Source organism: Podarcis melisellensis (assembly GCF_964234715.1).
Source record: "Podarcis melisellensis genome assembly, chromosome: 2".
Classification (NCBI taxonomy): Eukaryota; Metazoa; Chordata; class Lepidosauria; order Squamata; family Lacertidae; genus Podarcis; species Podarcis melisellensis.
Genome location: NC_138529.1, coordinates 10,240,590 through 10,268,309, shown reverse-complemented (window position 1 = coordinate 10,268,309; position 27,720 = coordinate 10,240,590). Strand labels below are relative to the sequence as shown.

Here is a 27,720-nt window from a genome sequence, read left to right as displayed (position 1 = left end):
CACACACCAGAGGCATCTACATGTACAAATTAGAATGTGCAAATATAATGCAGCCTTGTTCCATAAGGCCTTTACCACATAAGCACCTAGCAATGCCCCTGGTCATAACCAAAGCATCCGTTTTGTCTCTCCTAACCATGTCTGAGCGTCGCCTTCCAACGCCTACTTGGCTAGGGGGCATATTGCAGTATATAGCACACCTGCTTTCAATGGAAACAGGGAGAAGGGCAGAAGAAAGTCAAGACTCATCACTTCTGCAAGGCACTTTAAAAGTAAACCAGTTAATGCAGAGCTCACGGCTAGTTTGGAAAACATAGTCCCGAGATCTATGAAAAGCACGAGTTGTGTGTCATCCACATTCCAATGCACAAGCAGAAGATTCGATAAAATGTGCCAAATTCAGTGTTCTAAGGATCTCAGCTTGGTTCTTTTTTACTTAAAAAAAAAAAACCAATTTCCAGTCCTTATCGCTTAAGAGAAAACTTTATAGATGTGTGAAAAGGAGAATAAGCAGGGCACAGCTTACCTTGCACCCCTCACAAGCATGGACGCCATAGTGGAAGCCTGAGGCAATGTCACCGCAAACCTTGCAGAGCAGAACCATCCCACCTGTCTCTGTTGAGGGAGAGAAAAATGGCGGTTAATTCTCCACCTGTGCCCTCCTCTCCACCCTCAGTCTCTACCCCCTGCCATTCCCCCCCCCCAACATGGCGTCCTCCAGATTTCGGGAGCTATAACTCGCATTATTAACCAGAGGTGGCAGCGCTCCCAATAGTCATGGCAGTTGTTAAGCCCAAAATGGCTGGAGATTCAGCTGGTTGGGAAAGGCCGGTTGAGTGTGCAGGCCCAATGGACATGGAGATTTGCATGCCAACACAACACCAGACCCGCTTCAGCTAAGTGAAACGTTTCTTCCCTTCTTTAAAACGGGAGTAGCAATGGGCTCGCGCTCCCACGCGATAAATTAAAGGGAGGTAATGAGAAGAAATGCTAGACCCAGTCTTGAGCCTTTGCAGTAAGGTAGGTTTTAAAATCGCAAACAGATCTTAGAATCATAGAATTGGATTTGAAGTAAATTTGTTAAAGTTTTTTGAAAAACCAAATAATAATACAGTGGTACCTCTGGTTGCGAACGGGATCCGTTCCGGAGGCCAGTTTGCAACATAAAAAAGAGCACAACCCGCAGCGGCGCATCTGCGCATGCGCGGGTTGCAATTCGCTGCTTCTGCGCATGACGTCACCTTGCATGTCTGCGCATGCGCCAGCGGCGAAACCCGGAAGTAACCCTTTCTGATACTTCCGGGTCGCCACGGGACGTAACCTGAAAGAACGTAACATGAAGGGGACGTAACATGAGGTATGACTGTAATAATAATAATAATAATAATAATAATAATAATAATTATTATTATTATTTTACTGTTTCAATATTTTAATGTTGTATTTTAATCTTGTTTTTAAGTTGTATTCATTTAACTTGTTTTTATTATTGCTTGTTAGCCACCCTGAGCCCGGCTTTGGCTGGGGAGAGCGGGGTATAAATAAAAATTATTATTGTTGTTGTTGTTGTAATAATACCACCCAAACAAAGATGCTGACAAACTGAGAATCACTTACTTGTGAAGGTGCCGGTGGCTCCGTTCTGTTTGGCAGCAGGTACCCTGCTCTGCGTTGGGGGCGACTGGCCCTTGCTGGGGTAGCGGATGCCCTCGGGGAACTGGAAGGCTACCTTGGGCGAGGACGGGGAGCTGGCCCGTTGAGGCTTAATGGCCCCGATCTCCGTAAGGGTCAGCTCTTCCAGCGAGGATGGCAGGGAGTGTTGAGGCGAAGGCACCAGGTATCCACTGGGGGGGCTGCCCGGGGTGGGGCTGGAGCCGGCTGTGGAGCCCACATACAGGATCACGCCACCTGGAGAGAGGGTGGACAAGGAGGAGGTGGGGAAAAGATCAGGACTGTGGAACTGCAGAGAGACGCCTAGCAGGTGTGAGCTGAAACCATGCTTGGAACATTTATTTGCTTAGAAGTTGCTTGATTGAAGAGATCCCTAATATAAAACTGAGTGTCAGGTGTTGACCTGGGAGACCTTAATTCGAATCCTCACTCAGCCGGGAAGCTCACTGGGTGACCGGGCCTCAGCCTAACCCACCTCACAGGGTTGTTGTGAGTGTAAAATGAGGAAGGGGAAACTACGCTTCCTAAGTATCTTGGTAACAATGAACAGGTACCAGTTGCCACTATACCGTAGTATTAGGCAAACCACCCCTAAATTGTTAAATATGTTTACTAAGGACAAGTGAAAAGAGCAGACTAAATTAGATAACTCTTTTAAAAAAAAAGTTTTACGAAAGGTTTTCAACCTAATGTACCATGAAATTCAAACTGGAGAAAAATAAAAAATAATATATCAAACATAAAAACAAAAGGAAAAAAGAAAAATACATTAATAATCATCCTCATATGATCCTTGTAAAACACAACATTGTAAATATATCTATGTAGCACTCAGTCACTATTTTATCTTCAATTAGATCACTCATCAGGTCATTAATATATATTTTTTCCCTCCAATGCAAACTGAAAATTTACAGATGCAAATAATCCTAATTTGCATAAGAAAATGCTCCGGAAAACATTCCAGGAGATTCTCTAATTCAAAAATTTTTGCCGTTTTTTAGTGGCTGAGCAAGGACCAGGTCACCAGAGTCTATGCCATTGCTTGGATGTAAACAGTAAGTGTGGGAGTGAGCAGACCCCCTGGTTTGCTTTAAAAGGGGCACCCCTGGGTGTGTCTTCACAGAAGACTCCAGAAGCCTTGCCAAGACAATGGGCACCATGGGTTCAAAGAGGTGCTGGTGACTAGAGGCATCTTTTGTACTCCTATAAAGTGAGTTTGTTCCTGCCTCCAGCCCACCAGCTCTCTTGTAAGCAGCGGCAGGCAGATAGCAAACAGATCCTTTCAATTCCTCAGCTCTCATAGCTTGAGGGCCAAAGAAAGCAAAAATCACCGTGAACTAGTGCCATATAGGGCATTGCTGGACGAGAGGGAAGGGAATGATGGAGAATATGAGGTGGCTTGCGGAACCACCGATCAAGGCCAAGCTGAGCAGCTTTCTGCTGAAAGCTCCAAGCAAACTTTATTCTGCAATCTACGATGGCTGCGAGAAGATAATTGCAGATTTCAAATGGTGCCTTTAGCATTCATACGACATCAACCTGGCTGTGATTTCAAACCACCATTGCTCCACCCCTTCTTTGGTTGGTAGTGGCAAACCATGGCTCTGTCTTTTCGCAGACGGCATGTGTGCCAGCCATCTGACCAGTCAAAACCTGTGCACAGAGGTCAGAGAGGAGGAAATGGGGAAATTCGGCCTCGAATGGGGTCACTGCTGCTGCAAAACCACCACCACCACCCTTCCTCCCTGCAAAAAACTGTGTCTCTTTCCGCCAGGGCACTGAGCTGGCAGCTGTGCCTGAAGGTGTGAAGCCAGTGACCGACTGAACGCATGCAGCCTCCATGTGGGACGGCGCATGGGGAAGAGCACAGAATGATGTGGCCCGGGCGACACGTGCTGCGTGAAAACTAGGGCAAGCGGATGGCATGGATACGAAGGCACGAAAGCGGCCATCTGAGAGGCAGAAGGCCGTGCCAGGACCCCACAAGGTGCCACTGCAAATGCCAAAGCAGAGGCCCAATCAGCTCAGGGCAATTGGCTCCCCTTCCAACAGTGCATTTAGGGAATCGCGTGGTAAAAATGCCCCTTAACACCCTTTTTAATGGCTTTGCACTGCCGGGTCTCAAGGCCAGGGCAGGTTGTGAGCCTGACGTCAGAGGAATTGATCAAGATGGGAGATCAGCCTGTGTGTTCAGGCCTGGCCAAAGGGAAGAGACTATAGAGAGGCTAAGGAAAGCTCTTTAACAACAATAGCCCCTTGACATCCCTACAAAGTACAGGTGGGATCCTCCGGCCCTCTAGACCTAGCGGGATGACAACTCTCATCATTCCTGAAGAGCCACAGGGAAAGGCCAGTGGTCCCACCGGCTTTCAGCTCCTCTCCCTTTTCCTGATGCCTCCTTTGCTAACTCAACATTTTCTCCTCTGCCCCCCTCCAAGAGCAGAGATGCTCTCCATTGCAGAAGGATTTTGTAAAGTGGACCACACAGAAGCGTTACAGCAGCCGCACTCCCTCTGGCTCCTCGACTTATGTGCCCGAACTCACACACCACATCCGCATGCGACCTACAGCAGGAAGGGAGAAGCACCGTACTTTCCGAGCAAACGTCTCCACACTCCCTCGCTCCCTTCTATCTTTTAGTGACAGAATGAGTTTAATTTGCCGTAAGGGCCAATCATCGTCACTCAGCTCTGTCCTGCAAAAACCCCTGGCTTCAAAAACATGCGCCAAAAATAAACCGCCTCTCTTTTATGTTTTCCTAGGCATTGTGAAGCTTATAAGGGCAAGGGCAGCTTGTTCAGGCTGAAAGCAGCGCCAGCCTTAAAACCAACTTTGGGCATGGGAAAAGCGTTTCTTCCCAGAGAGAGAGCGCACTCAAACCATTCTGCTCGGCAGACCGTCGGCTGAAGGGGCACCTGGGAATTCGCTTGCATGATCTAGAACTGCATTTGAGCTTTGGCCTAGATCAAGGAATTCTCAAACGCTAAACAGTGGGCCTCTTCTCCAAACAGAGAACAGCCCAAACTCCCTCATCAAATGAACAATGAAGCCAAAGATTCAACTTCTATGGGGGGCTCCGGACCTCAGCCTAAAAGCAAACAGTTCAACAAGGCATGCATGTCCCACAATGTGCTTTTTCTATCACTGCTGGTTCTGTGGATCAGAGAGGCAAACACCTTCCCTCCCCCCCCCCCAACACCTTAGGACCTCCTCTGGACAGTCAAAAGATGCTGCAAAGATAAGAAGAGCAAGTGAAATCACGCTTCTTCTCCTTTGTAGCATCCACATGACACCGTCCTCATCAAAATGCTGCCCCATTATTATTCACCCATTTAATCCGGATTTACCGTTTCTGCAGAAAATCCGATAAGTTTAAGAAAAAAACACACACACAACCCTGCAGAAATAGTAAATCCGGATTAATTTGGCAGTGGAGGGTGTGAGGGAGAGGATATGGGGGAGCATTCTGACGAGGACGATGTGGTGAAAGTGATCCCCTTGTTGGAACAAATCTCACCCTCCTGATTCGACAGCGGAAGTAGCACTGTAGTCTAAACCAATGAGCCTAGAGCTTGCCGATCGGAAGGTGGGTGGTTTGAATCCCCGCGACAGGGTGAGCTCCCGTTGCTCGGTCCCAGCTCCTGCCAACCTAGCAGTTCGAAAGCACATCAAAGTGCAAGTAGATAAATAGGTACCGCTCCAGCGGGAAGGTAAACGGCATTTCCGTGCGCTGCTCTGGTTTCGCCAGAAGCGGCTTAGTCGTGCTGGCCACGTGACCCGGAAAAACTGTCTGCGGTCAAACATTGGCTCCCTTGCTCTGTAAAGCGAGATGAGCGCTGCAACCCCAGAGTCGTCCGCGACTGGACTTAAGTATCAGGGGTCCTTTACCTTTTTATCAGAAGATCACATACTCTGCATACAGCAGGATGTTCCAGGTCAGATTCTTTTTAAGCCCAGCGGAAGGATAGCAAAGGCAACAGGAAAGATTTTTGCCTGAAATCTTTGGGGTAGCCGCTGCCAGTCATGGGAGAGATCGTGTTGGGCTAGATCAAACTTGGGTCTCCAGCTGTTTTTGGACGAGTCCCATCATCCCTGACCACCAGACCTGCCAGCTAGGGATGATGGGTGTTGTAGTTCAAAACCCAAGTTTGGGAAACCCTGGGCTAGATGAAAAATGGTTTTTACTCAGCATAGCAGCAACTCTGTATGTTCAGAACTGAGATGCATGCATCTCTCACACAGAACTTATTTTTATCACTTCTTTTGGATACCTGAAGTGGCCTCAAGGGTTGTTTTGCAGGGGTCGGTGGAATTGCCCGATTGATCAGAAGCGAAGTTGGTGGAAAACAACTGTTGGCACCTTGATTCCACCAAGACACACTGAAACTGGGCATCAATTTGAATCCTGTCCCACTAGTCTTGGGTGCCGGGTTACGCTTCAAAACTCTGGCTCTCTGCATACATGCTTAGGAGCAGAAAACCCCCCAAACACTGTAATATGTTGACCACCTCTCCTGGGAGGAACCTCAAATTTGTATTGATTTTGACTGATTTAGGGGGTCAACTGCCCCCCTTGGCTACGTCCATGGTCATCGACTTCTCCCTTTTTCTCTCTCTTAAAAAAACCCTTAAGTAACTTTGCTTCCATGCCCATCTCCGCGACTTTTTTTCTGCCGCCTTTGCAAATGGGGCGGCCGAATTGCCCCGGGATCGCGGCGCTGCCCGCCGCGCATCTGTGCCAAGCGAGCAGCAGCCCGAGCGCTTGTTATTTTTAGCGCCTGCCAATCGCCGCCGGAGAAGAGCTCCGAGAGGGCGGCGGTGGCAGGAGCGAGCTCCGGTTCCCAGCTCCGCTTCGCCTCCCCTGCGGAGCGGAGCCTCCAATCGGGTCAGCGCCTCACGTGTCCGCCTCTAGCTGCCGCCGAACGAGTGTCAGGAACAAGCAACGTGCTGGAGCGCCGCCAAGGCGGGGAGGGGAGACACCTGACTCGCGGCTCACATGGCTCGGGCGGCATTCATCCTCCTCCCGACAGCAGGAGGCGGCTCTCTGCACGCGAGGCGCCCGCGATGTTTACGCATGCAGCGGCATGCATGCATGCAAGGGGGTTGCGCATGCAGCTGCATACATGCATGCAAACGGGGGTTGCGCGGGCAGCTGCATGCATGCAAGCGGGGGCGGGCGAGAGACGCAATCCGAGAGGAAGGGGAGCTGTGGAGGTGGCCGGATCCTTCCTTGTTAGTGCATGGACAAGTTCGCGGCTGGCTCCTGGAGGAGAATCGCCACGCCCAGCCGGGACCGCAGGGAGCATGTTTTAGAAAAGAGTTCATCTGTGCATGTGCAGAACGCTCTCCGTAAGAAGGAGAGCAGCCCCTTTCCCTTCTTTTCCCCATGCGTAGGATTGCAGGGAGCCTTTAAGAAGAGGACGGGGGCTTTCTGGAAGCCAAAATGAGAGTCTCTTGCCTGAAAAGGGCACACCGAGCCCTACTGATCCAAGCCCTACTGACCCCTGGGTCAATTTAGGGCACCAGACCTCTCTTGGTAAAAGCTAAGTGCAGCAGAGGTTAATCTGCAAAAATATGAGTTGCGCAATACTTAAATCTGGGCAGCCCAGATTGCAGCTGCAAGGACGGAGCCGTTAAAATGGGACTGCCACCATCACTCCTACAAGTTTAAATAAATCTCTCCCTACCATGAAAAAATGCACCTTTGCAAATATACAACACGAATAGGCAGGAGGTGTGATGGAACCCAGGATTCCTCGTTCCCAATATTTATAATCTCCCATTCTCCCTCAGGCAGTGGAAAAAGAAATCCAGATGTCTGCATTATGCCCCATTACCTTCTCATTACTTCCAGATACCCAGGTCAGCTCTTCTCAGGATGGTTTATGCGAATACATATAGTATAACAGAGTTTGGTATAGATTCTATAAAAATTGTGTGATTTGAAGCAGTACACCACACTGTTCCAATGTACCTATTTAAGAGGTATAGCACTGTACAGTACCTGCCTTCTCTACCCAATTTTGGCTTTCTAGCTTCGCAAAATCATCTGATAATTTTGCTTGTGCACACTGAACTTTGGAAACCGTGCAAAGCTTAATTTTGGAGCCAGATTTGTGTATGGCACACTGGGATATGCTTTGCAGCACTTACTGCTGCTGCTGTAATTTTTGAAGCGAAGACCACAGGAATGGGCTTGTTTCTAATCAGACTACAAACAGCGATTTTCTTAACTAGGGCAAATAAGTGGCTGACAAAATACAGGTGGGTGGCGAGGTGTATTTCGCACAAGTAGCTGTTGCAGGCTGCACCAGTGCCAGATCTGGGTCTTAAGAGCGTTTGGGTGACGCATCCTTAACCTGCAAGAGGCTGGGTATACAAACCAAGGAACACAGGAATCTGTCTTATACTGAGTTCAGACCATTGGTCCATTTAGCTCAATATTTGCCTGCACTGGCAGCAGCAACACTCCAGGATTTCAGAGAGGGGCATCTTCCAGCTAGGACATGGGTGGCGCTGTGGGTTAAACCACAGAGTCTAGAACTTGCCGATCAGAAAGTTGGCGGTTCGAATCCCCGCGACGGGGTGAGCTCCCGTTGCTCGGCCCCTGCTCCTGCCAACCTAGCAGTTTGAAAGCACGTCAAAGTGCAAGTAGATCAATAGGTACCGCTCCGGCCGGAAGGTAAACAGCATTTCTGTGCACTGCTCTGGTTCGCCAGAAGTGGCTTAGTCATGCTGGCCACATGACTGTACGCCGGATCCCTCAGCCAATAAAGCGAGATGAGCGCCGCAACCCCAGATTCGGTCACGACAGGACCTAATGGTCAGGGGTCCCTTTACCTTTTATCTTCCAGCCTGATTAGATGTTGGAGATTGAATCTGAAACCTTGTGCGTGCAAAGCATAATCTCAAATCCTGAATCTTTCAAACTGCTTCTCAAGAACTCGCATACTGTTTCTGATCATTCTGGTCTCCTGTGCAATGTGAGAGTTAACAGTGCTGCTTTGCCATTTGCTGGTCTTAGTCCCCAGCAAACCCTTGACCAGCTGCCTTGCATCTTCTGTCCTACACCCAATTAGCACTCCCACTTCTGTGTTTCTCTGGTTTTTCAAATGTAAGAAATGGCACCTCATTAAACTGGCAGAAGAGTGTCTTTCGCATGACCTTTTTTTAATACTTGTTTGAAGAGACATCTTGTCATGTTCCTTCATCCCGACCACATGCACTGATGAATGTACTTTCCGCTGCCTCTTATTTTGTTTAAAAACAGCGGCCTGAAAACTGTGCTCTGGAGAACTTCCTTATCAGGAGGATTTCCTTGCTGAGATCAATAACAGCAGACAAGCCAGGTGCTTATCTTTCACTGCAATGTGCAGATTGCTGCAGAAGTGATGGGCATGTTCTCTAGAGGGCACATTCTGATGCAGGGCCACCAGCGAAGAAGACCCTGTGTGCTGGGGTGATGCAGTACACTAAATATTGCCCCTCAATCCTCAGTGACACATGGATTTCTTACAGATCAGTCTGTCTGCAAAGTATTTCCTGAAACACTGAAAACCACTGCTTTCAAAGGTGGGCAGACTGTGGACTATCTATATTTATATCTCGGCTTTTCACAACACCCTGAAAGTTGGCAGCCGCCGGTTTAAAATAGTACTGAATAGGATCATTTCAGCCTATTTACTCGCCTCTGCTAAAAGACACCTAAACTCACGTCCCCCCCTGCCCACATTGTGGCACCCCAGCTAGCTCCAAATGCACATTATTATTATTTCATCCTTGCTACTATTGTTACAAAATGAAGCCACTTAACGCGCTGCGGTTCTGCAATTGCAGCTGAGCAAGATTATCGTACAGGCAGGAATCTAAAATGGAAAGTTTAACGATCAGCTCAAAGCAGAGGAAGATCAGGAAACATACAAAGACCATGTAGAGCAGGGATAGGCAGTGTGGCTCCTCCAAACATTGTCAGACTACAGTTCCCATCATCCTTGACTTAGCCACATTTGCTGGGCATGATGGGAGTTGATCAACACCTGGAGGGCACCATGTTGGCTACCCTTGATTTACAGAAGGGGTAGGAAATCTGTGGCCCTCCAGATCAGGGTTTCCCCAGACTCGGGTCTTCAGCTGGACTACATTTCCCATCATCCCTGACCACTGGTCCAGCACCCAAGAAGATGCCTAGCGAATCACAGACGGATGCTCCAATTCATGCGCCTGTGTTTGGATATGCCTCTACTGATAAAATGCTACCCTCCTGGCTTCTGTGACAAGTGTACGAGAAAGGGAATGAGCAACCCCTAACAGTACTGAGTGGGACTGCAGACGCTGCCTCTGCACTATACAGAATCATAAAAATGCAGAGTTGGAAGGGACCCCCAGGGGTCATCTAGTCCAACCCCCTGCAATGCAAGAATCTAAGTTTAAGCATCCATGACAGATGGCCATCCAACCTCTGCTTAAAACCTCTAAGGATGGAGAGTCCACCAGCTCCCAAGGGAGTCCATTCCACTGCTCTTGCCTTCAGAAAGTTATTCCTGGTGTTTAGCCAGAATACATTTGCGTCCGACCCGCCAGAGCTGGAGAAAACAAGCTTGCTCCATCTTCCATGTGACAGCCCTTTTGGTTTTTTGACGATGGCTATCATATGTAGGCATCAGACCCATTGATCTCTATGGAATTTACTTCTTCGTAAAAGGCAGCAGTCTCTTGAGACATGATGGATCCTGACAGCTTGAAGAAGAGGGATTACAGTTCAGTGGCACAGGATATCCTCTTGCATGCAAAAGGTCTCTGGCACAATTTTTGTTATTTCTAGCTTAAAAGGAGATCAGGCAGGAGCAGGTGATGGGAAAGAACTCTCTGTGCCTGAGATCCTGGAAAGCCAGAGTGGAAAACACCAGGCTGGATGAGACAAAAAGTCTTGACCTAGTACAAGGTAACTTCCTTTGAAGCAGAATGGAGGGCTTGAATAACAATATTTTGCTAGATTTCAATAGGGGCTGCAAGCTTTACCTAGTTTTGAAGCACTTATCAACCTATATAGCATCTTTCTCACCTCAGCAGGTAATTCCCAACGCACCTCACAACGCTGTAACATCTGGAGCAGGGAGTTTTGAGATCTCCAGGCAAGTGGTGAGTGTGCGATGTGAAGAGACAGCGCACTTTTGACACGAAAACAGCTCTGAGCCTGTTTTGAGTGTGTATGCACGGGCAGAGAGCAGGAGCTGGCTATTCCGTCATTTAAAAAAATACATTCTAGCCCAATGCCAGTTTTTGGAAGATTGGGGGAAGGGAGAAGGGGTCTTTCTGGCATTCCTGGAAACACGCAAACAGTTGCCTGCCTGGAAGCAGAATCTGAGGCCCAGGGAAGCTTTTGATGTTTGATTATGTTTTTATACGGGCAGGGTATAAATAATAAAATTATGATTATGATGCCTCAAACAAGGTCAACAGAGCAGGTCAGTGGCAGAGAAATGAGAGCAGAAGCCTCTCCTCTGCATCAGCAGCCGTGAGCTCCCCTGTACAGTGGTACCTCGGGTTAAGAACTTAATTTGTTCCGGAGGTCCATTCTTAACCTGAAACTGTTCTTAACCTGAAGCACCACTTTAGCTAATGGGGTCTGCTGCTGCCGCACCGCCGGAGCGCGATTTCTGTTCTCATCCTGAAGCAAAGTTCTTCACCCGAGGTACTATTTCTGGGTCTGTGACCTGAAGTGTCTGTAACCTGAAGCATCTGTAACCCGAGGTACCACTGTACCACCAACCCCTTGTAAGCCAAATGGGCACCATCGGCAAAAGCAACACCCTCCACCAACAGTCAAGCACACCCCTTCCTCTCCGAATGGCATTCTGAGTGGCTGCCACTGTGTGCTGCCTCGTCCATCAGCACTGTCACAGTGCCCACGCTGCTCCCGCTTGCTGACGCTGCAGTTGCTTTCTCTGCAGCGGGGCCAGCGCATAGGGAAGAGGCCATCTCGGCCCACACCCGGCAAGTCCTCGGACCTCGAGCAAGCCAGAAACCAGGGGACGGATCTCAGCTGCGCCACTGAACATGTCACAGCAGGAAAAGAAACTGCGGCAGTTTGCACTTGCCGGGCGCTGCTGAAATTCGATCCAAGGCGCCCTCCAGAGCCCCTGCACCGAAGGCTGCTGCTGCTGCATTGCCTTTTACCTTTTGACCTGAATTCACCTGACAAAGGCAAATTCAGCAGCTCCCGGGTGGCTCTGGAGCATGTCTGTAAGGCAGATTCACGCTGCCTTTGAAGCAGTCAACAGCTGGCGGCAGTCCTGATATATTTCGGAATCTAGGCCAGGGAGCTGCTGTTGTTTCCCCCCTCCTTTTTTCTTTTTAAGCAGTGAAACCCGATTTTCCTCCTTCCTCTGCAGATACGAGCAATGACCCTATTTTGGGCTGGCTAATCTATCACTTTGAAGTTGACTTTTGCATGAATTATTTTACACCTACCTGGATCCAACTAAAGGCTGCAGCTCAACAGGAAAGAAAAAGGAGTCGAGTTTTGCTTGCTTAGCCGATCAATAGGAAAGGCAGCCTCCTCGGCCAATCTCTAATAGCAAACTTCTGGTTCCAAATTCAAGGGCCAAAATGTGGGGCTAATTTGAGGTTCTAATGCTGGCCTGCCCTGAATTCCAACACAAGTATCTAAATGGGTTTGGCAAATTAACTGGGGGGGGGGGGAGAGAGAGAAATCTATTTTATTAAACTGGAGTCAGTGTTAAGGATAACACATTTTGTTAACATGAAAGACGACACGTTTGGCAGGCAATAGCACATGGCTTCAAACTGTGTTCTAATCTCTGCTCAGCCAAGAACATGCAAACTATATCTGAGCCTCAGTTCCCATATCCATAAAATGGGGGTTATAATGACCTACTTCACAGCAGGGCTGCTTCGATGGCAGGCAATTAAAAAAAACGTATTTAGGAAAATGTATAAACTGCTTGATCTAAACATTCTCCAAGTGGCATAGATAAATCTCACAAATATATATATATATATATATATATAGCCATCATTGTTCAAAATAAAGATAAAAATCAGCAAGACTTTCAGAACAAATATAAGTCACTAAATCATGTGTCTGGTTAGGCTTGCCAAAACAGTTTCCAGCAAAGGATCTGATATCTCAGATTAAAACTTGGGTTGCCAAAATTGGAAGAACATCTGCTTTTGTTGTATCTTGTTAAGGGAGCACTTTATAACAGTTGCCAGAAAAGAATGGACACCGTGCTGTGATGTAACCTTGATGCAAAGGTCAAATGCATCCCTTCCAATGCTAGCATCCTTTGGACACTGGGGTACATTACAAAAAGGGAGGAGTCCTGCCCCTCCCCCCCCAAAAAACAGACTCTTCTAAAGGACATCAGTAATCCAACAGAAACCACTTAAACAACCCACTTGCATGAAGTCACAGCAGTTCCATTAAAAGCAGGTTATAGAACAGGGCTGGGGAAACCGTGACATTGGAGGACTACAACTCCCATCATTGCTCAAGTTGGCTGGGGCTGATGGAATCTGGAGTCTGCCAACATCTGGAGGGCCACAGACTTGTGAAAGAGAGCTGGATCTTAGGCCGCTAACAAGGGGCTCCCTTGGAGTAGAGAAACCCCTTTGTATTGACCTGAGAATGCAACTTGACCCTGTCTTTGTAGAAAACAGAGTAAAAATCAGTTGTTTGTGGAGTCCATGCCAACAGCCTGGAATGGAAGCCGTACCAAATTGAACCTGACTGGTCCCATCCGGCCTCCCCACCCAGCGCACCTTGGCTCCGAGTGATGTCCTTCTGGAGAAGAAGCCGATGCTTCCCTTGCAAAATGGTGATGTGTCAATAAATAAGATTACCCAGAAAGGGAACACGAGTCTTGCTAGGGTCTTAGCTGAAGCCTGCCAGGAGACACTAGCTACTCGTGCAGGCTTTAATCTGCCTGCACGTTCCTTCATCAGTGGAACAGGGGAGGGAGGGGCGGGAGAGGAAAGAGCAGCTCGGTTTTTTGGCTTTAAGTAGGTTAAACAAATCAGAGTGCATCCGTGGGCTTGTTGGAACTGCAGCAGCGCTCCCAGAACAGGCAGAGAGCCTGGGAAATAAAGATACCAAATGTGATCACAAGGATATTTGTTTGCTTCACTGAGATGGGAGGGGGGAGAGATTGCTAAGGGGACAAAACACTACCAGAGGCCCCCACCCCACAAGTGATATATTTAGAAGCATCTCGGTTCCCAGGGATTCAATGTTTGCTTTTTTTTCCTGCTAAAGGACTGATCAAAGTTGCAAAAACAAGGGATGCCCCCTCTCCTCCGCATGGCAGCGGTTGTTCTGACCAGTTTTAAGGAGTTGGGATTTCAGGCACCTGATAACATCGGTCCATGTAGCTCAGGATTGGCTACAGCGGACTGGGCAACAGCTCTCTCTGGCTTAAAACACCGGGGGTCTTTTCCAGGCCTACCTATAGATGGATTGGACCTGGTGTGTTTTGCATGCCAAGCATGGGCACTGCTGTTAAACTAAAGCCCCATGATAGAATCAGAGAATTGCAGAGTTCGGAGGGACCCCCCAATGCAGGAATCGTGCAAACAGCTGCCCCTGGGTGGGCTTGAATCACCAACCTTCTGGTTAACAGACAGGCATACTGATCCACTGTCAAGACTAAGGAGAGACAGTCAAGCTCACACATTTTGGGCTTGTTTTTAAAACCAAGCTGAGGAATTGGGGAGAAGAGAATCCAACCTGGTTTGAATATGGGTCTGGTGAGCCTGTTTTCTGACCGGTCCCATGATGCAGTGGGAGATATTTCCACACACCGCTCCTCCGAAGTTTCTGGCAAGCTCGGCTTGTGGTGAGCTGCCTAGGCAACTGGGTTCACCAGAAGCCCATTTACATCAGGGTTAATGGGGGCTTTTCATTTCGCTTTTGTTTTGTCTCCGGTGACCTGGTTTCAGAATGAGTTCAGGAACGGCCCAAGGATGGGATGTGGGGCCTGGGAAACTGAAATGTGGGTCCCCTCCTTGGGATAAAATTACGAAGAGCACATTGCTGCCATGTGTTATTCTGTTGATACAACCCTGACAGCGACAGCATCTGGGCAAACCAAATTTAGGAGAGGGGTATGTAACCTTTCCCCAACCTCTATTTTTGTGATTAACTGCCCCCCGCCCTCGGCCAGCCTATTGGCAAGAGGCAACTGCAGGAGACTGCAGCAGAAAGTGGCAGGCATCCCTCCTTCATGCTTCCCCACACCTCCCATGAAAATTGCACCTCCTCAAAGATGCTTTGCATACAACAAGCATTGGGAAACCTGTGGCCCTCCAGATCTCACTGCACCTTCTGTGACCCCTGGCTATGCTGACTGGGGCTGATGGGAGCTGGAGTTCAATAAGATATTGGGGGGGGGACAGGTTCCCCTTAGAAGACGAAGCCATTTGGGTCTATATCATAGGTAAAGGGACCCCTGACCATTAGGTCCAGTCGTGGCCAACTCTGGGGTTGCGGTGCTCATCTCGCTTTATTGGCCAAGGGAGCCGGCGTACAGCTTCCGGGTCATATGCCCAGCATGACTAAGCCGCTTCTGGCGAACCAGAGCAGCGCACGGAAACGCTGTTTACCTTCCTGTCAGAGCGGTACCTATTTATCTACTTGCACTTGGATGTGCTTTCGAACTGGTAGGTTGGCAGGAGCAGGGACCGAGCAACCGGAACTCACCCCGTTGCGAGGATTCGAACCGCCGACCTTCTGATCGGCAAGTCCTAGGCTCTGTGGTTTAACCCACAGCGTCACCCGCGTCCCTTAGATCATAGATACCTGTGTGTAATCTTACCACTTGAACTGGTGGCCTTGAACAAGTCTGTCTCACTCAGCAGACCTCTGCTTTTGGATCAGGGCTGGAAATTTTCCAGTAGGGGAAAAAACGTTTTTTGTTCAAGATGGGAGGGCTCAGTTCAACAGGTAACAGGAATCAGAAAGGATAGCCTGTTTATCACCCCTTGCATCTTTGTTTACCACCCCGGTGAAGGTGTTTCCAAACGCCTGGCAAGGTTCACGGAAGGAATAGCATCCCTTGCAAAGGTAAAGGTTGCTGTGCAATCAAATAGGCGGCGGCCCCACCACGCCCTGACTGCGTCGGCTTTCGCTCCTGGCCCAGCACATCCTGCCTGCCGTGGTACATTTTAAAGTTTGATCTCAGCCTCTCTGGCACCTGTGAAAGTGCTGCCGCCGCCTTCAGACAGCGAAGTAGGTCAAAGTCACCGCAACGGGAGAAAGGGCAGGGTGAGGTGGCGCAGCTCCGAGTGAGTCGGGAGGGGGAGCTTTTTGCTGCAGAGTTCATCTTCCCCAGCTGCACGGCTCCAGCAGGGGAGCTCCCAGACTCAAAGCAAGAGAAGGGAAACCAAAGCAGGCTTGTGAATAGTCCCCAACCTATGGGTACCAATACCAAGGGCAGCGGAGGTTTTGGAAACTGGAAGGAAGCTGTTCGACAAATCAAGGAACAAGCAAGCAGCCCCCCCCCTTCCAATTCGCAAACGTTTTCCTATCCAAGTTGTCCCATTTCTGTTTGTTGAATGGGGGCTCCCTGTCTCCTCCCCCCCCCCAGGTTCTTTCCATCTCCATTCTGGGGCTATTGATAGGACACAAACGACTGACATAAATATAGTAATAGCCCTGACCATTAGGTCCAGTCGCGACCGACTGGGGTTGCGGCGCTCATTTCGCTTTATTGGCCGAGGGAGCCGGCATACAGCTTCCAGGTCATGTGGCCAGCATGACCACTTCTGGCGAACCAGAGCAGCACACAGAAACGCCATTTACCTTCCCTCCAGAACGCTACCTACAGTATTTATCTACTTGCACTTTGACGTGCTTTCGAACTGCTAGGTTGGTAGGAGCAGGGACCGAGCAACAGGAACTCACCCCGTCGCAGGGATTCGAACCGCCAACCTTCTGATCGGCAAGTCCTAGGCTCTGTGGTTTAACCCACAGCGCCACCCGCGTCCCTTGACATAAATATGGACCCCAGCATCTGTGGCAGGCTTGCCGCATAGCTGAACTGACAAACACACCATTGCCTCTATTTACCAGGGAGAATCCCTACTTTTTGCTGCCGGTCCTTGGTCTCTATTATGTCTTTTGGGAAGATGCTAGAGGCCGTACACTCGTTTTTAAAATGCATTCTGTGTTGCACACACAGGTGAATTATAGTTCTTCAGGGTTCATGTCCATCTCCCAGGTCTCTAGACCTAGGAAACTTGAGGGGAGAGGGCAGAAAGAAGAGATGTATGCAGTGGTGATATATATGTATAAATGCATGCTTGCAAATATACCCCAGATGCTGTACACTGCTCCCCTCCTTTACCCATCTACCTTTCACTGCCCATCCAGATAATAAAAATTCTTGGTTGCGCTTGAGTTGCAGCTACCCTAAAAGTCGGATCCACTGAGAGACTCAACGTGCTATTAAAAAATTTTTAAATTGCTGTTGTTGTTTTAAACTATTGCACTGCAAACACATTCTTATCCAGCCAGTGCCGGAGAGGCTATTACAGAGTAAATGAATACAAACACCCAATTAAAGAAGAAAAAGAAGAAGAGCCTCAGGAAGAGGTGCTTGGCATTACACACAAATGACCTTATTTCCAAAGTGCTGGAATGTGTGGCCTAATTAAGACATCCCCAGACTTAAACTAGCTTAGCCGTCATGGCCCAGCTTTTCCCAGGGAACCGTGGGAACTGTAGTTCTGTAAAGTAGGCCGGGGCTCTCTACATCCAGATGCTCAGCACCAGCGCCAAACTACAATTCCCAGGGTTCCTGGGGAAGCCATGAGTGCAAAAAACCCCACCACCTATCCAGCCAGGAGGGTGAAATGACAAAAGGCTCTTGAGAGCAACAGGGCTGCCACCACATCTGAAGCCCTGATGCGACTCATTCCTGGCCAAGGTCTTTTTTTACCATTCTTTTGGTCACACCAACTCCAGGTTGGGACCATTGTTAGTAACCGGATTACACTTTTGGTAGGCATGATAAAAGACCCCCGCCAGTGGGATACCTCTGTGGCATCCAAACCCCCTTCAGCACAGGAGATTGGGAGGTTTTGTAATTCATCAACAGACCCACCTGATTCCCCTCCACCAACACAGAAATTGGCAGTTGCAACACAGCTACCTCCATAATACCCAATTTCTAAGGCTTTTCCCCACTGACCTAGATTAAGCACCCAAAAAATACCCTCCAGTTTTCATTCTAGAAAGGAGGGGAGTCCACCTGTTTGTCTCTCACCAAACACCATCATATCTGATCAAGAGCCATCTCTAGACACAGAGGGGGGCAAGTGCCAAGCATGAGAGGTTGGTCACGTGGTTCTCTGAACCATGACCTTCGCATGCTTGCAGCATGGGCCTCTCCTTCCATCATCCCATATGGGGTGCCATATAGATCAGCCCAGTTTGCACCTGACTTTTGGCCTATTTGCGGCCAAATGAAGATGCCTGGACTCCACGATGGTACCTGACATCTCCACCATCTGGGGAATGTTGGGACAGGACTGTTGTTGGAGTCCAAGGATTACACATACATGAGGGAGGTGGATGGATGGTAGAAAGGCCCTGGGTGAAAGGCAGGGAAGATCTCTGAGGCTGAGAGCCAGGGAGAAGGGAAGCTCCCAGGTGAGATTTGGGAGGGATCCCCACTTTCTGTGCATGACGTGGGTTAAGAGCTACCTTTGCGAGAGGACTCTGTGCTTTTTCTCCTCTCTGTTTTTATTTTAATTTTATTTAGCTTGGTTTCTTTTATCTTACTGTATTATGAAAAAGCTTTAATAAAATATTATGGGGGGGGGAATGAATGTGGCCTAGAGAAAAAAGTTTGAGAACCATAGGTCTACACTACAATCAAACTTGGTAATGTTTTTAATCTTTTGATGTCTTACAGTGTTTTAATTTGTTGGAAGCCGTCCGGAGTTGCTGGAGTAACCCAGTAAGATGGGTGGCAATAATAATAATAATAATAATAATAATAATAATAATAATAGCTCGGGTGAACATTCTTATATTCAAGGGAAAGTTGTAAAATAAGGTCAGTGTCCTAAATGGCACAGATCCTACCATTCACACATAAGCTAAATGTCGTTTACTGCTTCTGCAAGCAGTGTGCATACTGCTTTGCTGCATGCACGCTGGGTATTTGCTGTGTTTCACGATCCCAGAGTCTAGACTAATCTGCTCCTTGTGAATGTGTTATCTTTGGGGTGCCAGGGGAATGGGTGCCTGTGGGCAAAGGGCCAACCTCTGGCTAATTTTCATCGTGAGATGAGTGCTGTGTGCAGAGATCACTGATTATTGCGCTCTGTGTTTCTATAAGTGGACAAGGATGTGCAAACATAGCAGGAGATCGTTGGCTGCACGCCCAAAATAACACAGCTTATGAAACAGGTTTGGAAACACTAGTAAAAAAAATAAAAATGCAGAAAGCAATGCCTACATGCACACATGGGGAATGACTTCAGCAGATGGGATCTGATATAAAGCCCTGCCGTTCAAGTGGGCTTCTTCTCTGCTAATTTCAAGGGCAGTTTTGCACATAAACACTTTTGAAGTGAAGGGGGAAGCCCTGATGCAAAGGTGAGCTCTAGGAAACAGATAAGGAAGTGCAGGGAATTGCAGCCGTGTGCAAAAGAGAAACAGTAAGTGAGAATGACTCTTATACCCCATACGTTTAAAGCCCTTGACTTTCCCCAAGAATCCTGGAGCTGTGGTTTCTCAAAGGCACTGGGAATTGTAGCTCTGTGGTGGGCAGAGTTCCCAGCATTCTTTGGGGCAGCAATGTGTTTTAAATATATGGTGTGCACAGGCAGCCAGAGAGAGAATATGGTTCAATGAATCAAACTTGGGTCTCCTTTAACTGTTGCAACATATTCTAGTTAGGAAGGTGCAAAATTTCACCAATGGGTAACCAGCTCCTTGGCCAACCCATCAGGTGCCCTTCCGAGGCAGTTGAACTCCAATTCCCATCAACCCCAGGCAGCACAGCCAATGGCCAGGGAAGATGGGAGTCAGAGTCCAACTACATCTGGAGGGCCATAGGGGAACTGCAGTCTGGGGCCCAAAGTATATTTCACTGCGCGCACACAACTCAATGCTCCCTCCCCATATACACACCTTTGGAAACTAAAACATGAAATATTTCCAAATAGCCATTAGCCAAGATACAACACAAAAAACACAAATTAATTTCCTGCCCCCTTGAGTTTTTAAAGCACTTTGCTTGTTCCAGTGAGCAAAAAATCGTCTGTTGATTAAAACCAAGCGGACCCCCACTGAGGGACAGACACAATTGCTTACTGGTCTGAGAATTCGGCCACCAGTTGTCCTTTATCAGACAAATCTGTGGTAGCAACTGGAATTCCAGGGGAAGAATTTGGCCCACAGAAAACTGGAATTTCAAGTGGATAAAAACCTCCTAGCTACAGTCAACTTCCCCATAACTGGCTTTGAGGGGAAGAGGAAATTGTTAGAAATGTATGGGTGGGATTCACCTTCTGAGTCCTGTCAGTGCAAGGCCTTAAAGGGGGTTCCCCCCCCAAAAAAAAAATTGGCTTGGGGTGGTAGTGTCTGAAGAATATTTTGCAGCCTTTTAAATGTATCTGTGGGAAGTGAGGGTTTATTGTTTTGCTGTTTCGTTTTACTTATGTACTTGTTTTTATCCTGTATTTTATTCTGTGAACTGCCCTGGGATTTTATGATGAAGGGCGGTATAGAAATCTGATTAATAATAATAACTGTAATAACCTCCAGAATAGCATACACAAGGTGTCGTTCTGTCTGGCCAGCTGCAACGCATTCACCACAGCACCTTTAATACTAGTCTAGGAGAAGGAATTTCAGCAGGTGTAGATTACATGTAAAATTATGGTTGTTCTATTTATTATATATATAATTTATTTACATCCGGCCTTTTTCCCTGACAGGGATTCACTAATGACCACTAAGGATTTCTTCTACCACTGCAGAGTTTCCTTCATGAGGAAACGCCCGAGGCTGCTTTGAACCAACTCAGATGATCTGCTACATCTATCCAAGTCTCGACCGCTCTGACCAACAGTGGCTACTCTTTGGGTCACAGTTTGACCATGAAGCAGCATGGCCAACTACCTTTGGGCTCAGCAACCCTCCTGCAATGTTCCAAAGCAGCGACATCCCAGGCTGAACGGGGTGGAATACAATCTTGAACTTCACATGAACCTTGAAGAGGAATCTCAGCCTTGTAAATGGAATCGGCTCCGAAAATTTGTCAAGCGGGACACTCCTATCCCAGCCCATGCCAGCACTCAAGATCTTTAACTACTGAAGAGATAAAACAGCAGCACACCTGGGTGCTGAAAGCAGGCACATCCATGCACACCTTCCGCCTCCTCCTCCTCAACAGCCCATGAGTCACCTGGCAATCTTACTCAAGCAGTGATTAGCTGGAGAAAACCTTGGGCACGTTCAGTTAAGGCCTGTGGCGCTCAAGTCAGGAGACTGCGGGGTCAGGTGAGCACCAAGCAAGTGGTAATCACGTGCAGGTATACCCAGGAAGGATCCAAGCAAGGGACCTGTCAAGACTGCCGCTCCCATCAGACGGATTAGGCAGATGGATGCTGGTTCAGGGACTCAGCCCAAAGTCTCGCAGGACACCTTGAATGCCTTGCAGCGGAGAGGATGAGCCTTGGTGACCCACATTCCACCACTGGTTCTTTGAGGAAATTCAACTTTGAATTAAGGCATAGGTTTTAAGGAAGAAAGTTGTCCCAGTTACAAAGAAAAGGAAAAAAATAATGGGGGGGGATGCAGAACCTCCACATTTTAATGGCACCCCCTCTGTTTAGGTATTGTATGTTGTACCACGGCTATGTCCCAGTGAGCTTCATAATATTAAAAAATGCAGAACCTCCACATTTTAATGGCACCCCCTCTGTTTAGGTTTTGTATGTTGTACCACGGCTATGTCCCAGTGAGCTTCATAATATTATTATTTTTAAGGTGAAACTTACTAGGAGATACCAGCTTTATTGGGACGCGGGTGGAGCTGTGGACTAAACCACTGAGCCTTGGGCTTGCCAATGGAAAGGTTGGCAGTTCGAATCCCCGCAACGGGGTGAGCTCCGGTTGCTCGGTCCCTGCTCCTGCCAACCTACCAGTTCGAAAGCACATTCAAGTGCAAGTAGATAAATAGGTACCGCTCTGACAGGAAGGTAAACGGCATTTCCGTGCACTGCTTCTGGTTTCGCCAGAAGCAGTTTAGTCATGCTGGCTACATGAGTCGGAAAAACTGTCTGCGGACAAACATCAGCTCCCTTGGACAGTAAAGCGAGATGAGCGCCGCAACCCCAGTTGTTTGCAACTGGACTTAACTGTCGGAGTCGTTTACCTTTTTACCAACTTTATTATGAAATATGACCACCACAAGGCAGGCTTTGGTGATAAAATACACTTGCAGCCCCAATGTTTGGAGAAGCAGGATACACCGCATAATACAGAAGTTGGCCAGCCCTGCCTTAAAGAGAGTGTGTATGTGTTTCCTTCAGCCATCAATCATTGAGGAGGAATGAGGCATTGCTCCCAAATGGGTCCTATTAGAAGGGAATACCCAAGTCTCCAAGGGTGCCAACAGTTGCACACGTACTGTACTTCTGTAGGCACTTGATAAAAGATTAGGCCTAGAAGGCAAACAGGATGGACCTAGTCATGCACAGAAGTTGAAATCAATGGGGCTTAAGTTAGTCATCCAACCCAATGTTAACCCACAACTGGAAAGTGACATCTCGAGAGATTGTAGCACAATGCACAGTGTCAACATGCGTTGTCGTGAATCACCACAGTAGCCTCCTAGAACGATAAGGAAACCTTCAAGAGGCCATTGTGACGTCACAACAGTCCCAGAATTTCTGGATGCTGCATTGCCCCAGTGGAGAAGGCACAGCAGCTTCCCCAGCCGAGGGGGGGGGCATCACAGTGATGTTAAGCTTCACGGTGGAATTTAAGTGCAACTTGATGGCATCTTGCACACCACCCACCTCCAAACTGCAGTAGGGCTGACCGCTTCTAATGCTATTGACCCAGAAGTGGCCCCAGAGCAGTGGCATGTCGCTCCTGCTTCTTGTCCTACTGCCCCAATGATCCCTGGGACTAGAAACGTCCAAGTTCTTTTAATGCGAGTGTGCATGAAATACAAAAAAATAGTATTTATTCCTCAAAGGAGTTCAAGGCAGAATGCATGCTCCATTCAATTCTAATGACAAACCTGCAAGGTCAGTTGGGTTGAGAGGCAAGTGTGGCTTTCACACAGCCACCGAGTTCATTCTATTCCTCAGCGAGATTTGAACCCAAGTCCGTCACTCTGTGGCCACCAAGGAACTTCTGGGGGTTAACAGGAGATCTGTGGGACTCTTAATGCTATGAAACGCTTCCCCTACACTGCACTCCAAAAGCTTCTTATAGATGATTTAGCAGGAATGAGGGGCGGGGGAGGAGACACGGGGCAACCCAGGGCTCTGCAACTCTGCAATCAGGTCAGTGTCCCCCACAAAGCAGAGGATTCCTTGTGAAAATTATTTCGTATTCCAGAGATCTGGGATGGGAGGAAACCCCCCCCCCTTACACATATGGACGGCACTCTTGCATGAATACAAGGATACGTAACCCAGCCTGGCTCTGTTTGTAACCTCCTTCACTAAAACAAAAAATGAAAATTCTGCAGCAAGCTCCATCCACGCCAATGCAAGAAAAAATCAGGCTGCCTGTGTAAACGCTGCAAATTAAATAAATTTGCATCTATCTGCTTTTTGGAGGCATAATTTATTCTGCCTCTGCTAAAAGGACAGGCAAAGAGCTATGCAGGTCACCAAGACCCATCTCCTGGTCCATGGAAGCCTTGCTTAGGTATCTCTCTCCCCCCCCCCCCCCCCGCATCTGAGATTTCAGCCAGCATTGCCACTACTGCCACCAAGCATTGATTAAGGACTAGAAACTTGCCCTTTTAAAACCAGAAAGTTGATATTTTCACAGGATGCTGAACTCTATGCTGGGCAGCCTTCTCTGCTGTGATGGAATGACTATAGCTTTCTGAGTAAAAAGGGCACAGCCCAAGGTCCCGTATCCTTAGCATCTACCAGGGGAAGAGAATTCAAGCTGGGAAGGAAATACCTTTACCCGAGACCTGCCAGTCTGGGCTGGATGGTCTGATTCTGTGCAAAGCAGCACTTGCTCATCTCTCTCCTATGTAAAAAGCTGGCTCTCTTTACACTGGCCCACTTTCCTGGGTTAACCTCATCTCACCCCGCTTTCAGCAACCCTGTTCCCCTAAAACCCAACTTCCCACTTGGTAGGTCTCCACACGCATCAATTCGTACATCCCAGAGAGACCTCCTGGGGGTGACTGCTGGACCCCTCCAATTTGCACACATACACACAGAGCTCTCCAAACCTGCAATGTTTCCACCCTCCTTTTTGCACAACAGCCGAGGACAAAACAGAAATGAGTTGCAGTTTTCCAGAGCCTGCCAGTCAGATGCCAGGGGGTTTGTTTACCGAGGTGCACGAATCCCGGGGCATTCCCGCGAGTCAAATGCATGCTATTTTATCAAAACAAATTTCGAAGGCAAGTAGTAATTTTACGCATCAGAACTACTTCCCACATTGCAGCAATAATTTTCTCATTCCTTGACTGCCCCTGCACGTCTTTCAGACTGGCTCCCTCCCTCCCTCTCCTTTCCACTTAAACAACCATTCCAGTACCAACCGAAACCATATTTCTATTTTCTCCCTCCACCGCCACCCCGCTCTTCATGCAAAGAAATAAAAAGGGGAGGAAATCAGGCATAAAAGGCTCTTTAGAAACCCCCACTCGCAATTCAGAAATGTACGCTTCGGCTAGGAAAATACCAACTGTCTAAAAATAACGCAAGGGGATTTCTGTGCGCGCTGGTGTGTGTTTTTCTAAATGGGAAATGAATTAAATCCCGGACTTATGAACGCCTTCCGGTGCCGGGAATGTAACCTGATAGGATATCCTATCCTAGGATATTGCCACTGAAAAGAACGTTAAAAACCCGGCTTATAATATGGCACAAAGATGACTGCATTTTGCAAACGGCTTGCAAAAAAATACAAACCAAAAAAACAACAAACCCGGGTGCAGCCTCTCCTCTTTTTTCGCATTCCCCTTTTAGCGCCCACCCACTTCCAGATAACTGATATCATCTCCTACGATCCGCTAAAATCCTAGCGAGAGCGGAGAGTTTGCAGCATCACAGCAACGCTCGCCGGCTTACCCGAATTGTTATCCATGTTGCTGCGTCTCCAGGCGCCCGGCTTCCGTTTGCAGATTTGACTCCGGGTTTGCAAGGGAGAAATCGCGTCGAGCCGTTGCAATAGACCTGTGCGGTGTCGTGTGTGCTTGCAAACGAGGCGGCCCCTCCAAGCGGCCGAAAATAAATAAATAAATGGAAATAACGATCGGCGGAGCAAGTAGGCTAAGCGCTAAGGGAACCCTCTGCGGCTTCCCTCCTTCCCCCTCCCTTGCTTTCTCCCGCGGATGCGAGTGTGCGCGTGCTCGCTTGCTTGCTCCCGAGCTGCGAAATGGTTTCAGGTTCCCGAAAGCGGCGTTTTTGCAGCCTGCTGCCACTTCCACGTGCTTCCAAGCCCGGCTCCGGCTGCAGATTCCCCCCCTCTCCACCACCCCCCCTTACTCCGGCGCTCCCTGGATTGTATAGACGTGGGTGAGGCTTGCTCGCTTGCTGCTGCTTCTTTTTTGCTTGTTCAACTCGGGGATTAGCCGCTCCTGTTTTCGAGCCAGGAGGGAGCGGGGGAGGGAAGATCTGGCTTGCCTCGGCGGCTGGCTCATGTGTAGCCTGCATGTGACAGCATCGGAGGCATGCCCCACTGACACACATTTCAGGCAGCCCAAGCGATGACATCAGCTCCCGCGGCCGCACATGGGCAGCAAGGCGGAGGGAGAGGAAGGAGAGCTCGGCCTCGCTTCACACACACATTGCAGCAGCAGCACCCCAGATTGGGGGAGGGGGAGAGAGCGCCCCCCCCATGCACGCACCCACCCACCGATCGCGTCCCCCGCACCCACCCGCCACTGGCACGGGCCCATCTGGGACACAGGCAAGCGGCAGTTCCCAGCTTATTGTCAGCGGAGAAAGGGGTCACGTCCTGATTTGCCCCAGAAGGGAGCCAAGCTGCCGCTCCAGATCCCCGGGGGGCGAGGATGACTTGGGGAAGCGGGAGAATGGGGTGGCGATTAGCCAGAGGTGGAGCTGGGGCATTCTCGGTTTGCTCAGAAGCACTGTTTTCTTCGTGGTGGTTCAATAAAATAAAAAGTGGCATACTAAGGTAAAGGGTGAGAGAGGACTCCTTGTCCCTTCACAGTTCCCAGAGCTCCATGGGAAGAGGGCTGGACTGTTAAGCCACTTTAAGAATTGTGGCTTTGCAAGGGGAATAGGGTTCTCCTAACAACTCTCAAGGGACGCGGGTGGCGCTGTGGGTTAAACCACAGAGCCTAGGGCTTGGCGATCAGAAGGTTGGTGTTTCGAATCCCCGTGACGGGGTGAGCTCCCGTTGCTCGGTCCTTGCTCCTGCCAACCTAGCAGTTCGAAAGCATGTCAAAGTGCAAGTAGATAAATAGGTACCACTCTGGAGGGAAGGTAAATGGCATTTCCGTTCGCTGGCCACATGACCCAGCTCTCGTTCGCTGGCCACATGACCCAGAAGCTGTACGCAGGCTCCCTCGGCCAATAAAGCAAGATGAGCGCCACAACCCCAGAGTCGACTGGCCCTAATGGTCAGGGGTCCCTTTACCTTTTTAAGGACTCTCAACATGCTTATCAAACTACAGTTCCCAGGATTCTTTGGGAGAAACCATGACTTGTAAAAGCGGAACAACAGCAGCAAAGGAGGCCTAGTTTAACCCAGTCAGATGGGCGGGGTACAAATAATAAACTACTATTATAAATTATTATTATTAATCTATGCCCTTTTTGTGGGTTTGTCATAAGCATCTGGATGGCCACTGTGAAAACAGAATGCGGGACGAGATAGGCCTTTGGGCTGTTCTTACATCTTATTGCTCTGATTTATTTCAGTAAGCTTTAAGCATAGCCAGATTTCATAAGATGATCCCATCTGTGTTCTACATACAATTCCTAAAACAGTTCCTCCAGTTGAGACAATTTAGGTAAAGGTAAAGGGACCATTAGGTCCAGTCGTGGCAGACTGGAGTTGCGGCGCTCATCTCGCTTTATTGGCCAAGGGAGCTGGCGTACAGCTTCCGGGTCATGTGGCCAGCATGACTAAGCTGCTTCTGGCAAACCAGAGCAGCGCACGGAAACACCGTTTACCTTCCCGCCAGAGCAATACCTATTTATCTACTTGCACTTGACGTGCTTTCGAACTGCTAGGTTGGCAGGAACAGGGACCGAGCAACGGGAGCTCACCCTGTCGCGGGGATTCGAACTGCCAACCTTCGATTTCTACCTGTGACCAGGCCCAGACAGAGGGGCGGGCCATATGGGCCACTTGGCCCGGGCCTCCGATTCCAAAGGGGGTCTCGGTCAGCATATTCACAATCATTTTGTCTTTATATGCAGATACAGTTCAAGCCTTGAAATAAAATTATTTGTCAGCATAACTTTTGTGAAAATTATTTATATACTTACTTATTTATAAGACTTCAGTTATCCCCAGGGTAAAAAAAGGGGAGGCACATTATCTACCTGGCCCGGGCCTCTGCAAGGCCCTGCCTGTGACCAGAATTTCTGAACCGCAGCTGGTTAAAAGTGCTGCAATCAGTGAGCTCCCCAGATGGTGTTGGACTACAGCGCCCATCGTTCCCAGCCGGCTTGGCCCATTGGTCAGGGGTGATGGGAGTTGTAGTCCAACAACACCTAGGGACCCAAGGTTGAATAATTATAAGATTAGAGGACTTTCTTGCCCCTTTTGTTTTACTGAGAGAATCTGCCCTTGAAATCACTGGGGCCTTAAAAGTGCCTGACTTT

At 48.7% G+C, this 27,720-nt stretch overlaps 1 protein-coding gene across 5 annotated transcripts in view; it reads right to left on the bottom strand.

Annotated features, from left to right (window-relative positions):
• The window catches only part of LOC309362814 (nuclear receptor subfamily 1 group D member 1-like), a 53,798-nt gene that overhangs the window by 10,109 nt on the left and 15,969 nt on the right, over positions 1-27,720 (bottom strand). For 4 of the 5 annotated variants that reach the window (XM_081898695.1, XM_081898697.1, XM_081898698.1 and 1 more), the window contains 2 exons: positions 1,618-1,908; positions 527-615 (listed from right to left, as the gene is read on the bottom strand). In XM_081898695.1, coding sequence (XP_081754821.1) covers positions 527-615; positions 1,618-1,908 — 380 coding nt within the window. Of the gene's footprint in view, positions 1-526; positions 616-1,617; positions 1,909-24,990; positions 25,607-27,720 lie in introns of those variants that run through there. The other variant, XM_081898699.1, reaches the window with a different exon arrangement.